The 13926-nt window shown below is 48.2% G+C and overlaps 2 protein-coding genes across 4 annotated transcripts; one reads left to right on the top strand and one right to left on the bottom strand.

The window, feature by feature from the left end:
- Positions 1-4547, bottom strand: SNRPD2 (small nuclear ribonucleoprotein D2 polypeptide). 3 transcript variants are annotated; one of them, XM_063112338.1, is made up of 3 exons: positions 4460-4547; positions 2867-3046; positions 1-266 (listed from the first exon to the last, which is right to left on the bottom strand). In XM_063112338.1, coding segments are annotated over exons 1-3 (357 nt in total). In that variant the 5' UTR covers positions 4462-4547; the 3' UTR covers positions 1-91. The 3 variants fall into 3 exon arrangements, with proteins under 3 accessions (XP_062968408.1, XP_062968409.1, XP_062968410.1); XM_063112339.1 differs by having other exon boundaries at positions 4425-4513; XM_063112340.1 differs by having other exon boundaries at positions 4386-4460.
- Positions 4548-5279: 732 nt separating this feature from the next.
- Positions 5280-12994, top strand: QPCTL (glutaminyl-peptide cyclotransferase like). The gene is made up of 7 exons (XM_063111274.1): positions 5280-5489; positions 5954-6097; positions 6876-7157; positions 8659-8811; positions 8914-9013; positions 9486-9602; positions 9911-12994. The coding sequence occupies exons 1-7, from the start codon at positions 5280-5282 to the stop codon at positions 10054-10056; spliced, it is 1152 nt and encodes a 383-aa protein (XP_062967344.1). The 3' UTR covers positions 10057-12994.
- Positions 12995-13926: the final 932 nt, after the last annotated feature.

Raw genomic sequence — 13926 nt, 5'->3', positions numbered from 1 at the left:
TAGAAAAAAACACACACAACTTTATTATTCCCATCACAAAGGGCAGTCTTTGCAGGATGGGGGATGAGTTCTGACAGCAGGCAGGGAACCCCTACTTGCCAGCAATGAGCGGGTTCCGCAGGACCACAATGACTGAGTCCCCACGCAGAAACATCTTGGAGATGTAGCGGTCCTTGTTGACTGGCTTGGACTTCTTCTTGCCCTTGCCACTCTTGGGAACTTCAGTCCACATCTCCTTCACATTCTCCAGCACCATGTTGCAGTGCCTGGTGGGGGCAGGGGGTGGGGAGGCACCAGGAGTGAGGGGGGAAGGAGCTTTTGATCACCCTTCCTCTGCCCAGTATTGCTGTCCCCCTCCAGCAGCATGACCTGGGAAAGGGTGCAGGCCCTGGGGCCTGGAGGGCCTGGCTTCTAATGCCACCTCTGCAAGTCCTGAGGCTGAGGCCGCACCCCTCTGTGCCTCGGTTTCCTCCTCTCTAAAACAGACAATCAGGGCCGACCTGTGGCTCACTTGGGAGAGTGTGGTGCTGATAACACCAAGGCCACGGGTTCAGATCCCATATAGGGATGGCCAGTTAGCTCACTGGGTGCTGACAACACCAAGTCAAAGGTTAAGATCCCCTTACGGGTCATCTTTTTATTAAAAAAATAATAATAATAAATAAATAAATAAAACAATCATGGTACCTTCCTCATAGGGCTGTTGTGAAGATTAAATGAATTAATATAGCATTTTTGTAAAGCACTTAAAACAGGGCCAGGCACAGGGTAAAGGCAAATAAATGGTTCTGCCTGTGCCTTTCAACTCTGAGTACTTAGGGAAGCAGCAACAAAAGAGTTGCTTCTCTCTAGGCCCCAGAGGCTCCTCAGGTGCTGGGGCTTGAGGTGGGACCTGACACCTCCACTCCAGTAGTGCTTTGTCTCTGTGTTCAGGGTGTTGAGTGGGCATGTGTGATGACAGTACGGATTAGCTCATAATGCTTGCTGAGCACCTACTACATGCATAGCTTGCAACACAACGGATATGGCAATGAATAAAAGAGATGGCATCCCTCCCTTCATGGGGTTTGCACTCTAGTGAGGGGAGAAGAACAAGAAAGAAGTAAACAAAGAGACCTTTAATAACCTGTCAGGTGGTTGATAGCTGCTAGAAGAAAAATTAAAGCAAGTTTAAAGAATAGAAGGAAATGGAGGAAAGGGAGATGAAAGGACAGGAGACACAGGAAGCGCAACTGTTGCTGGTTTAACCAAGCCAAAGTACATACGCCTGATGGAAATATTACCAAGTAGTAAGAATAAAGAAGAATGAGGGAACTCTATATGCTTTGCTATGGAATAACCTCCAGGAGATACTGTGAAAAGGGCAGGGTAGAGAACAGTATGTATGGAAAGTTATGTTTAGTAGGAAAAAAAGGGGTGGGAGAAACATATACACTGCCCACTTGCCAGTACAATTCAGAATCCTTGGAAGATTTCTAGAGTGATGGTGGTGGGCGGGCTGGCCTAAGTAAATTTAGTATAGGGCTATGAGTCAGACATGGCAGGATACATACTAGGGTGCAGGCCAGGTAGGGTGGAGGGATGGAAGGTAGATGGGGTTAGAGGAAGAAGCTAGAGAAAAAGGAAAAAAAGACTCAGCTTAAGAAAACTGAGGCTCAGGGCCAACCCATGGCTCACTTGGGAGAGTGTGGTGCTGATAACACCAAGGCCACGGGTTCGGATCCCTATATATGGATGGCCGGTTAGCTGACTTGGAAGAGCGTGGTGCCGACAACACCAAGGCAAGGGTTAAGATCCCCTTACTGGTCATCTTCAAAAAAAAAAAAAAAGAAAAAGGAAACTGAGGTTCAGAGTGAAAGACTTGCTTATGGTCATATAACAGGTATTGGCAAAACTTTTCTCAAATTAAGCCTTATCACACTGATGTGAGGAAGTACCTCCTAAATGCTAATTAAAGGTTGCAAGTTATATGTTTATCGTCAAATGCTTTTCATACATAATATCTTTTTTCCTCACGACTATTCTATGAGGGGTATTATGACGATGCAATTTTTCAGATAAGGAAAATGAGGCCCACAGAAGAAAAATTACTTGGTGTTCCCTCTGGCCTAAATATGAAAAACCTCGCTTGCTCCTTCATTTTTACTCAGGTCTATTTACTGTTACCTCTTCAGATAGGGCCTCTCTGATTATCCCATCTGAGACAGTAGCCCCTTCCCAGTACTCCATGCTCTTTCCTGGTTCTATTTATTTTTTTTGGCGGCTGGCCGGTAGGTAACAGGGATAGACCTCTGCACCTTGGTGTTATCAACACCATGCTCTAACCAACTGAGCTAACCAGCCAGCCCTTATTTTTCTTCATAGAACTCATCATCACTTATATTTATGTGCTTGCTGTTGGCTTCTCTATGGACAGCATAAGTTCAGTGAATAAAGGAACCATATTTGTTTTAGTCACTGCTGTGTCTCCAGAGCCTAGAACAAGTCCCTGACATGGGTAGACACTCTACTTACGTAATGACTGCAAAAGCTGATTCAGTGACCTGTGTGCTAGATGTTGTACTAAGCACTTCACACGTATTAAGTCACTAAATCTTTGCAATCACCATGATTACTGCCACTATACGGACAAGATAAAGTCATGCTGAAGATCAACTGGCTGCTAAAAGGCAGAGCTGAGATGCAAACCTAGGTGAGCTGGCTCCCAAGTACATGTCCATAACTACTGTAGTGTACAACTGGAGAAGAAATGAGAGACAGTTGCACCCCAGCCTTCTGAGAAACCTTGTCTTCAGGCTCCTCAGACTGGAGCTGGGGCTGCTTCTCAGGACCTGGACAGAACACCTCCCAGGACCCAGGCGCTCACCTGTCAAAGGCCTTCACACGACCCAGGAGTTTCTTGTTGTTTCGGCAGTTGATGAGCACTTGGGTGTTGTTCTTGACTGACTGCGTGAGCACAGAGAGTGGACCTGTGTTAAATTCTTCCTCCTCCCGCTTCTGCAGCTCCTCTGGGGTCATCTCACTCTTGGGCTTGTTGAGGAGGCTCCTGAATAGGCAAATATGGAACACATATGTGAGAAGAGCTGGAGCTGGGAGCATGGGTGGTCATGGCCTTGCCCTCAGTGTCTCCCCAACCTTGCCCCAACTCATTTTCTTGCTCAGTCTTCTCTCTTGGTATCACCACCTGGATGCCTGCTAGACACTTCCAACTTTGCACGTCCCAGGTTGAGCTCCACATCACCCAACCTACTCTATCCACAGCGTTCCCCATCCTTCTGGTTCTCTGTGCAAAAACCCTGATGTCAACTTGACTCCTCTCTTTCTCTCACAAACTACATCAAATCTATCAGCACAATATATCATCTGCCTCTAAAATATATCCAGAATCTGGCCATTTCTTACCGTGGTCTAAATCTCTATTATTTCTCTCCTGGAGTCTTAATGGGAGTCTCCTGCCTCCACACATGTTCCCTGACAGACTGGTCTCCACAGAGCAGTAGGAGGGGTTATGCTAAAACCTAAATCATACCAAGTCACTCTCCAAAACCCTCCCATCTCAGTGTAAAGAGGAAAACCCAAAGTTTTTGCAAAGCCCTACATGTGCCCCCTCTTTCACTCTGCTCCAGCCACAGTGGCCTCCTGAGTGGTCCTTGAAAATGAGTCAAACTTTCATCTTAGGGCCTCTGCATTTGCCCCCTCTGCCTGGAACCTCCAGATATCTGTGTGTTTTACTCCCTCACTTTCTTCAGGTCTTTGCTCAAGTTTTGCCTTCTCAAAGTGTCCTTCTGTGCTAGTTATTAAGTTCTGACATTCCCCATTATTTTTACCCTAATCGACTGTTTCTTTATTCAGAGCCCTGATCACCTACCTAACACACCACATACTTTGCTTGTTTATTATCTATTTATTGCCTGCCACCCCTCCCCCCCATAAGCTGTAGCAGGGGTTTTTTTCTTGGGGACGGGGAGGTTTTATTCATTAATATAGCCCATGTGTTTAAAGCAATACCTGATACATGGGCACTCAATATAATATTTGCTGAATGAGTAAATACGCAAAATCATTCCAGTGACGCGGTATCCATAAAAGTCGCAAATTATGTCTTAAAGCCACCCATCTCCAGAGTCCCTCACCTCAAATCGTTATTCCTAAAACTCTGCACTCTCTCTCCCCAGGTTTCTTTTATTCGTAAAATTTCTTCCCCTGAAAATTCATTTCGACAAGACTAATTAGATGGGAAAGCTCCCAGCCCGTTATCTGATAAAGCTGTCCCCTCTCCCGAACTCATAAGTCGTCAAAGGCCTCATGCTGGTTCTCAAACTCATCAGGAAAAAAGTACTCCAATTTATCCCTAAAATCTGGGCCTCCGCCCCCGATTTGCTCACCCCCTTCCACTGTAAATCGGTTAAATTTACACCCTTAACCTCACTCCCGCTGCCGAAGCCTAGCCGGGCCTCACATGGTGGCTCCGCGTACAGATCACTCCCGTCTCCTCCGCGCTGCTTCTGCCTCTGGGGAGAGAGGGATAAGCGGGGCTTCCGCTTCCTGCAACCCACTTCCGTGGACGCCTGCGCAAACCCGACTAGAGGGTGGGGGCGTGGCCTGTTGCCATAGTGATCCCCGTCCGCCCTGCGTAGTAGTGGGGTAAAACCCTCGAGTAGTGTGGTTCGAGGCCATTCAGGATCATACGGGGCAGATGTTCACGACAATGGAGAGAAAAAGAAAGGGGATCCGACTCAAAGCATTTCTTTGTAGAACGGTATAGGTCGAAGGAGGGAAACGACACACCATTTCCAAATGCCCGCCGACCCCGTCTTCGGGGGCGCGGCCTCCGCGAAGCCAATCCGCTCCTCGCTTCAGGGATGGGCACTGCCCCTTTTCCTTCAGGGCCGGTTTATTGACGTGTCTATTGATCTATCAGACCCCACACAACCAATCCCTTGCCTACATTCGGGAGGGGCGTGGACCTGCGCCCGGAGGTCGAATGTTTTCCACGATCAAACGCTGCTCATTGGCTTTCCTCTTCCGCTGAGGTGGAACCTACCCCTTTCGCGCTCCCTTTTGGGTTGTGCCAACTCTCGGGGGAACCAACCCTAATGCCCCAAGGAGGCAGGGAGGCGTGTCCTCAGGACTAGCATTCCCATTGGTTTCACTGTTCGCTGATGGGTGGGGTGGTGCAGCCGCTCTTGCTGCTCATTGGTCTTGTGATTCCGTGGGGTGGAAATTGGCTGAGCCTAAGTTCAATCCACGGTCCGGGATCGGTTTCAGGCAAAGTTGCCATGCGTTCCGGGGGCCGCGGGCGGCCTCGGCTACGGCTCGGGGAACGTGGCCTCGCGGAGCCAACCTCACCATCCAAGCGCCGCCTGCTACGGCGGGTGCAGCTGTTGCCCCTGCTGCTGCTGACGCTGGCCGTGGGCTCGGCGTTGTACATCATTTGGAGCGGCTGGCACCGCAGGACGGAGAAGCTGCCGCCGGGCCAGGAGCTGCGGGTGAGGCCGGAGGGGGGGGGGAGCGGGCACCTCGAGGGACTTCATTCCCTTCCTTCTCTTCCCCAGAGTCTCGGGTTGACGTGGCTTTATCGCATGGTCCTAGCCACAGGTACCACCGTCTCCGTTATTTGAGCGCACGCCCCTTACCAACGGAATAAGGCTTTGGGCTTGTTCTGTAACAGTAGCTCGGCTTTAAGAAGAAGGGTCTAGAGTACTAAGACTGGGAATTCCGGGTTCTACTCCTAAAGTCCCTTACTCTCTCTGGACCTAGATTTCCCCATCAGGACTGGGGTAGGATGGACCGGATGGGCTTGGAGGGAGTTTTCCTGAATCTAGGATTTATCTTCCAAGTCTCTGATGCTGTAGACCGAACAGGAACCGGTACTCTGGGGGCGACAGCGCCCGGGGTAGGGTCGGTATAAAGGTTGCTGCCATTCTTTTCCCTCTCCCACCTCCCTCTCAAGGCCCCGTTGATCGGAAGCCTATCCGAAGCCCGGCTGCGGAGGGTAGTGGGGCAACTGGACCCGCAGCGTCTCTGGGGCACTTTTTTGCGCCCCCTGCTGGTTGTGAGAACCCCAGGCAGCCCCGGCAATATCCAAGTCAGAAAGGTAAGGGGTCCCACCTCCAATCCCTGACGCTCCAGCCCGCCAAAGAATGGGAATAGGCATCCTGTCCAAGATCCCAAAGCAGCTGAAAGGCAGAACTGGGGCTCTAACGGAGTTAATCCGACTCTACATTCCCACACCGGTAACCAACCAACAGGCTGTACCGCCCCCAACAAAAGCTTACTATGTGCTAGGCACAAGCAACAAACAGCCCTATGAAGTGGGTATCAATATAATCTCCATTATGCAGATGGGGAAACAGACCCACAGAGCTTATACACTTTGCCCAAATCCCACAGCTAATAAATGGTAGAGCTGGAGTTTCAACCCAAGCAGGTTGGCTCCAGAGCTTGTGCTGTTACATCTCTATATTGCCTCCCAGGAAATATCAAGGATCCTTTCAATACTGCTTGCGTTTCAATCCCGCCTCACCCACTTAGAGTGTGTGACCTTGGACTAGTTTCTTAACTTCTCTGGGCCTCAGTTTTCTCATCTGCAAAATTCCTTGGCAGTCCCTATTGCATAGAGTTCCTAGAACAGGGCTTGGCATATCGTGAGAACTATTTAAGAGTAAGCTGTGATTAGTCTTGTTGGCATCAAGAGGCGGGGTCACCCCAATGTCTGGCACCCAGTAGGTACTCAGCAGAACTTTTAGAGAATGACTTAAACCAGTTTGACTTGCAAATCAACCCTACTACTCTGCATGGCTCAGGTCACATGGCCCTTCTCCCTACCTCCTCCCCAGTCCCCGTCCACCCGCCCACCTTTCTCTTGCCACTAGTTCCTGGAGGCCACGCTACGGGCACTGACAGCAGGCTGGCATGTGGAGCTGGATCCCTTCATGGCCTCAACGCCTCTGGGGCCACTGGACTTTGGCAACGTGGTGGCCACGCTGGACCCAGACGCTGGCCGTCATCTCACCCTCGCCTGCCATTATGACTCAAAGCTCTTCCCACCTGGGTCGGCCCCCTTTGTGGGGGCTACAGATTCAGCTGTGCCCTGTGCCCTGCTACTGGAGCTGGCCCAGGCCCTCGATCTGGAGCTGAGCAGGGCCAAAGAGCAGGTGAGGAACAGGGGTAGGGTGAGGAGCAGTAGGCTACCTCTACCCTAGTCCAAGCCATCATCCTTCCTTGCCTGGCATTTATCATCCTTCTCATCTTCCTCCACACACAGAGCCACAGGGATCTTTTTACCTCCTGAATGTCAGATCCTGTCCTTACTCTGCCCAAAACCTGCCCATGCTCCCACCTCATTACAAGCATAAGCCAGAGTCTTTATCTTGGTCCATGAGGTGTGCCTTGTTACCTCTCTAGTGTCACATCCAGTTCCTCAGCCCTTGCTCACTCTCCTCTGGCCAACTCTTCTGTGTTCCTCAAGCCCACAGGGTTCACTCAGGGCTTTTGCGCTTGCTGTTTGCTCTGCGTAGAATGTGCTTTTCTCAGATGTCTTCCTTGTCGTCTCCCACCCTTCATTCAGGTGTCCAGTCTACTATCACCTCTTCAAAGCACTCTTCCTAATGGCAGACAGTTAGCTCAGTTGGTTGGAGCGCAGTGTTATAACACCAAGGTCAAGGGTTTGGATCCCCACACCAGGCCAGTGAACAAAAATAAAAAAAATCATAACAAAGAGGTCTTCCCAAGCACCCTAAAATAGCTTCCTATTACTATCACATGCTTTATGGTGCTTTCTGTTGATTTGTTTGCCTGTCTCCCCACCTAGAATAAGTTCCATGAAGGCAGAAACTTACCTTCTTTTGTTGCCTTCAATATCCCCTGGGCTCAGAATATTGCCTGTCAAAATGTAGGATGTTAATAAAAATTTGTGGAATGATGGAATGAAAACACAACTTTCGTTATGCTCCTCACCTGCTCAAATCGCTTCCATGGCTCCCCAGTGCCCCCATCACAAAGCCCAAACTCCTTGGACTTTACTAAGCCCTCTGGTCTTCTCTCAAACCTCTCTGGCCTCTTCACTGGCCCCAGCCTTGGTCCATCTTGTTCCCTTGGTCAGGAACACTCTTCCCTCTGGTCCATTTTTGCCAGGCCAGCTCCCACCCTCCCTCAGTGCAAACATCCCTTTCCAATAGACCCAGTGCCCTCCCCAGACCAGGTCATTCCCCAACCCCCTTCTCTCTATTCTCAGGACCCTGTAGTTCTTGGAAGTATTTGTTCCGACTGCATTTCACTGTTTGTATATTCATTCGTGGGTTTGTCTCTTTTGCCAAAATGAGCTTGAGGAATAACAAAATGAGCTAATCCTTATTTAGTTATTATATGCCAGGCTAAGACCTGCACCCTGTGAATAGAACTGTTATTAATCCCATTTATGGATGAGGAAACTGATGTTTTGAGAAGTTAGTAACTTAACTGTGCCTGTTTGGCTATAAAGCAGCTGAGTCCAGATTTGTGTCCAGGCAGTTTGGCTCAGAGACTGTGCTATTGGCCATCACATTCTGAATGAGGACACCTAGTTTGTTTCATTCAGCTGTGCAAGCAGGCAGGAAATGTGGGTGGTTTGAGGCCGAGGACTGGCACTGAGCTGGCCCTGGCCACCTGTTCCCACAGGCAGCCCCGGTGACCCTGCAGCTGCTCTTCTTGGATGGTGAAGAGGCATTGAAGGAATGGGGACCCAAGGACTCCCTTTATGGCTCCCGTCACCTGGCCCAGCTCATGGAGTCTATACCCCACAGTCCCGGCCCCACCAGGATCCAGGCTATTGTAAGACCAGGGTCCCACTGGGTTCTGGTGAGGAAGGGAGAAGTTGAAGCAGGGTTGGCAGAATCCCACTCAGTTCCATTCAGTCCTGGTTTCTCTCGCTAGGAGCTCTTTATGCTTCTTGATCTCCTGGGAGCCCCCAATCCAACCTTCTACAGTCACTTCCCCCGCACGGTCCGCTGGTTCCATCGGCTGAGGAGCATTGGTAAGGGTGAAGATGGAGGTGGGCACCAGCCTGGGATGCAGGAGAGAGGGCCGGGGCAGGCCAGGCACCTGTCCTCTAAGGGCTCATCCAGCCTTCCTCCACCTCCCTAGATCCCACCACAGTCAAGTGTAGTGATTACAAAACAGGGACTCTGAGGTGAGACAGCCCTGGTTTTGAATCCTTCCTCTGCCTCATACCAGCTGTGAAAACGGGCAAATGGCTTCATGTCTTTGAGCCTCAATTTCCTAGCTATAAAATGGACACGATAGTATAGGGGTATCTACTTCCTAGACTCAGAGGAATGAAATGAGACCAGGAACACAGTAAGCCCACAGTTTGGAGTAACTGTCATTCGTTCTTGTTGGGATGACTAGTGCTTTATCTCTAAGGTCCCTCCTTTTACTGATTTGTGAAGAGAGGACCTTTGACTGCTGAGGATTAACTCTTACTCTCTAATCCCCACCACCTCCAGAGAAGCGTCTGCACCATTTGAACCTGCTGCAGTCTCATCCCCAGGAAGTGATGTACTTCCAACCTGGAGAGCCACCTGGCTCTGTGGAAGATGACCACATCCCCTTCCTCCGCAGAGGTACTTGTTGCAGGGAGGGATGGGGAGTGGGGGTCCAAGGAATCGACAAATTGGACCTGGCCATGACCCTTCCCAGGGCTGGGGATTGGTGGCAAGTTGCTGAACCTGTTTGTGCCTCAATTTCCTCATCTGGGAAATGAGGATAATAGGAAGAGGGTTAGGGTTAGGGTTCAGAGTTCTTAAAGTGCCAGAACAGAGTATCTTCTGTTGGGGAGGGGGGCAAGGCAAGGTTACCCAGAGCCCAAGGCTGGGTTTTGGCCTGTGGTGGGCCACAGCAGGACTGATGGAGTCTCCCCTCTCCCCTTCAGGCGTCCCAGTGCTTCATCTCATCTCCACGCCCTTCCCCACTGTCTGGCACACTCCCGCTGACACTGAGGCCAATCTTCACCCACCCACGGTACACAACCTGAGCCGCATCCTTGCAGTGTTCCTGGCTGAATACCTGGGGCTCTAGCCTGCCGGCTAATGCCCAAGAGGGGACCCTACTCTGAGCAAGAAGTGCCCAGCAGGGGATATGCCAAGTGCACCTGGAGCTGGTGGATCTCAGGCCACGCCCACTGTGGGTGTGCTTGCTTGTCCTTTTTTATACCTTTGGCTCCTACTTGTGCTCCAGTTGGAAGACCCCCTTTCCTTGGATTATCTTCAGGGACATGGAAGAGACCTTTGTGGGGATGACAGCCAAAGGAATAAGAGCTGGGCCCCTGCCCTGAGGTAAATACTTGGTCTGAAAGTTTGCAGGGACCAAATGCTATTCTTTTAGTCAGCAAACCATGGACTGGCATCTGGACTGGCATTCCAGCAAGCAACACCACCCAACCAAATGAATTCTCCATGGCTTATGTTTTTTTGTTAGTTCATTCTCCAGAATGTCAGCCTTGCTACTGCACCAATCCAAACCTAATTCCCACCCACCTGGGATCCACAGAGGATGTTCTCATAAATAGGAAAAGAGGAGATGGAAACCAATACTTAGGAACTCCAGATTCTGCAAGACCCAATGGGCAATAAACTGGTATTTATGCAAAATATATTCTGCAGAAATAGTGTAAATAGGTGTTGCAAGGAAAAGGGGATCCAAGATCAAAGAAATGGGGTGAGACAACATTAAATTTCTTCAGTACACGGTGTAAATTTTCAAGAGTAAGACTGAGAATGCAATGGTTCCCAAAGTATTTCACCATGGAACCCCTTTATTGGAAAGCACCTCACAAAAATAGGGTACCTCGGAAGATACTTTGGGAAACACTGGGTTTGGACCATTTAAGAACATTTATGGTAGGAATGGGTAAGACAGACCTAGATTCAAAGTAGTTATACCAAACCATCTTTCCTTTTCAGCTGTGTGTACAGCAGTATGAGATGTGAGGAAGTATTTCCCAACACAACCTAATTTTTAGACTCAGCTGGAGGGCTTAATAAAAAAATGCAGACTCCCACGTTTCACCCCGGCCCTACTGAACCAGAACTCCGGGGAGGGGCTGGGGCTCTGTAACAAACACCTGAGGGAGTGTCATGATGAACAGAGTTTGGGACGTGCTGTACTTAGGATATAGTTTGGTGGATATATAGCTGCTTAGCAAACCTATTCAAAAGAAAACCATAAGATGGAGGGAGCCTAGAAGAAGAGTCCTGGGCTCTGTGCCTGCTGGTTTTGTGACTTCGATGGAGACTTGGTAGGTGGCAGAAATGCCAGGCCAAGATAGAGGACTATTAAATGTTGAAGGTGAGCATTGGCATTCCAAGCCAACTCTAGGCTGCAGAAGACTCAATAGAACTCCAGGACTGAAACTGAAGATATCAATGAGAGAAGATAAACAGAAGGTCCTCAGTTCAGGTGCCTCCACAGTTGCTTTTTAGTGGGCTCCTAATATGTGCCAGGCACCATAAGCACTTTACATATGTCAACTCATTTAGTTTCCCTGCAAGGGTACAATTTCGGTTCTCATCTTGCAGGTGAGGTGGCTGAGATTGAGAATCGTGAACCAGTTGTTTGCAGAGTCCAGATTCTCACCCAGGTCTGTGCTCCCAATCCCCATGTCTTACCTCCTTTTCAGAAGTCACCTGTGCTGGATGAATAGTTCGTTGACAAAAAGGAACCCAAAGTTTTTAATTGGCTTTATGCACATTTTTGGCTTGAATTCAGGGTAAGAATTATTAGCCCCATTTTCAGATGAGGCTGCTGATGCTTGGCAAGGTGATGTTTCCCCAGGTCCCATAGCCAGCAGGTCCTATGGCTCTCATCCAAACCTGGGCTCCCCCCGCTTCACCCTATGAAAGGTCCATCAGTGTATTTCTTTCTCTTTGGGGCGGTGGGGGGGAGCAGCTGGCCAATACAGGGATCTGAACTCTTCACCTTAGTGTAACACCACCACACTGTAACCAAAGCTAACCAGCTAGTGTTCATCGGTGTTTTTCTTTTTTTTAAGATAATTGGTAAGGGGATCTTAACTCTTGACTTGGTTTCATCAGCACCACGCTTTCCCGAGTTAGCCACAGGCCGGCCCTATCAGTGTATTTCATAAATACAAACTATGTCTCACATATTTTTTGAGGAACTGCTAAGTATTCCCATTGTTCAGATTAAGAAACTGAGCTTCAGATAAACCAATTGCCCAAGATCACATAGCTGGGAACCTTGACTGCAATGTATCTAGGGGTACGTTTCTTTTTATTTATCTAGCTTATAACTCATTGGATTTAATTAGTATCTTCTTTCAGTTTGGAATTCTAAACTATCATGTCTTTAAACATTGTCTGCACCATTGTCTTGATTCTGGAATACCAATGAAATATGTTATTGGTAACTCGCCAGTTAGGTCAGTTGGTTAAAGCACAGTGCTGATGACACCAAGGTCTGGGGTTTGATCTGTGTACCAGCTGGCTGCCCCTGCACACCTACCAAAAGAAGAGAAATGTTAGACCTCAATATCCTCTGTAACCCTTCTTTCATATTTGTTTTTGTTTGTTTGCTTTTTGTCTCTGCATTTTTTTTTCACCCAGCTCTATATTTTTTGGCTGCTGACTGGTATGGGGATCTGAACCGTTGACCTGAGTGTTATTAGTTCAGTAAATCTTTCTTCAGCTGTCTCTAATTTGCTATTTATCCCAGCCATTGAGTTTTTACTTTTGGTTACTGTATTTTTCATTTTTAAAAGTAAAGTCGGGGGCCAGCCCGTGGCTCACTCGGGAGAGTGTGGTGCTGATAACACCAAGGCTGTGGGTTCGGATCCTATATAGGGATGGCCGGTTCGCTCACTGGCTAAGCATGGTGCTGACAACACCAAGCTAAGGGTTAAGATTCCCTTACCGGTCATCTTTTTTAAAAATAATAATAATAAATAAATAAATAAATAAATAAATAAAGTCGGTGGGTTTTTTCCATTCCTATCTGCCTGGCCATTTTTTTTTTTTTTTTTTTTACAGTTCTGGGTTCCTGCTGATAATTCCAAGCTCTTTTTAAAATTTTTAACACAGTTTAAAATAAATGTTGTATTATAATGTGACTGACAGTTTCATCTGAAGCCTTTGTGGGTCTGTTTTTGTTCTGTTGTTTCTGCTGGTTCTTGCTCTTATTGCTTTATTTCCATGTATGTTTGGTTGTGTACTACTCACTGCCTGAAAAATTATTTGTGGGGATTCTAGATGACAGTTTCTTCCACCAGATTTGGTGTTTCTTTCTGCCAGACATCTCAGCTAGAATAGCCTGGATCACATGGGTGATGTGAACCTGGCTACAAACCTGTTCCAAGGGTGTCTGTGACCATAAATTCTCAATTTTTCTTTTTCCTTTGGTCCTGTGCTCCTCGTAACGTTCTAGATATTTCTGCAGTCTTCTGGATCATCCTTACCTGAGTTTGTGGTTCTCTGGGATCCCAGCTCCTGTTAGGTTTCCTACCTTGGGCAGGCTTTCACCTTGACTTCTGCCTGCTTATCCCAATAAGGCTGCCAAATAGGAAACCCAAGTTTGTCCACATCAGCAAATGCCCTCAAAGCAAAAGTGGCTTCAGGACCTATGTACCTTTCCCTTAAATGTTTGACTGTATTTTATTGGCTACCTGATGCTTTTTTTTTTTTTCCCCCTTTTGGTGGCTGGCCAGTACAGGGATTCGAACCTGTGACCTTGGTGTTATAAGGCTGTACTCTAACCAACTGAGCTAACTAGCCAGTTACTATCTGATAATTTTAAGAAGATTTTTTTTTTAAATTTCAGTTGCTTTCAGCAGGAGGGTCCAAATAATCCAACCACCCTCCACAAAACCAAGCCACGATTCAAACCCAAGTCTCTTTGACTCTAAAATCTAAGAGTTAAGGTCAATGGTTTGGA

The sequence above is a fragment of the Cynocephalus volans genome, chromosome 10 (genome assembly GCF_027409185.1).
Source record: "Cynocephalus volans isolate mCynVol1 chromosome 10, mCynVol1.pri, whole genome shotgun sequence".
Taxonomy (NCBI): Eukaryota; Metazoa; Chordata; class Mammalia; order Dermoptera; family Cynocephalidae; genus Cynocephalus; species Cynocephalus volans.
Note: the sequence above shows the minus strand (reverse complement) of the source record. Positions and strands in the feature narration are given on the sequence as shown.

Excerpts from the sequence above, each read along its gene's own strand:
- SNRPD2 (XM_063112338.1), bottom strand. Across the intron at positions 267-2,866 it reads CGTGTGAAGGCCTTTGACAG|GCACTGCAACATGGTGCTGG; the intron begins GTGAGCGCCTGG and ends TGCCCCCACCAG.
- QPCTL (XM_063111274.1), top strand. The coding sequence starts at position 5,280 with ATGCGTTCCGGGGGCCGCGGGCGGCCTCGGCTACGGCTCGGGGAACGT. Across the intron at positions 5,490-5,953 it reads CGCCGGGCCAGGAGCTGCGG|GCCCCGTTGATCGGAAGCCT; the intron begins GTGAGGCCGGAG and ends CTCCCTCTCAAG. Across the intron at positions 9,603-9,910 it reads CATCCCCTTCCTCCGCAGAG|GCGTCCCAGTGCTTCATCTC; the intron begins GTACTTGTTGCA and ends TCTCCCCTTCAG.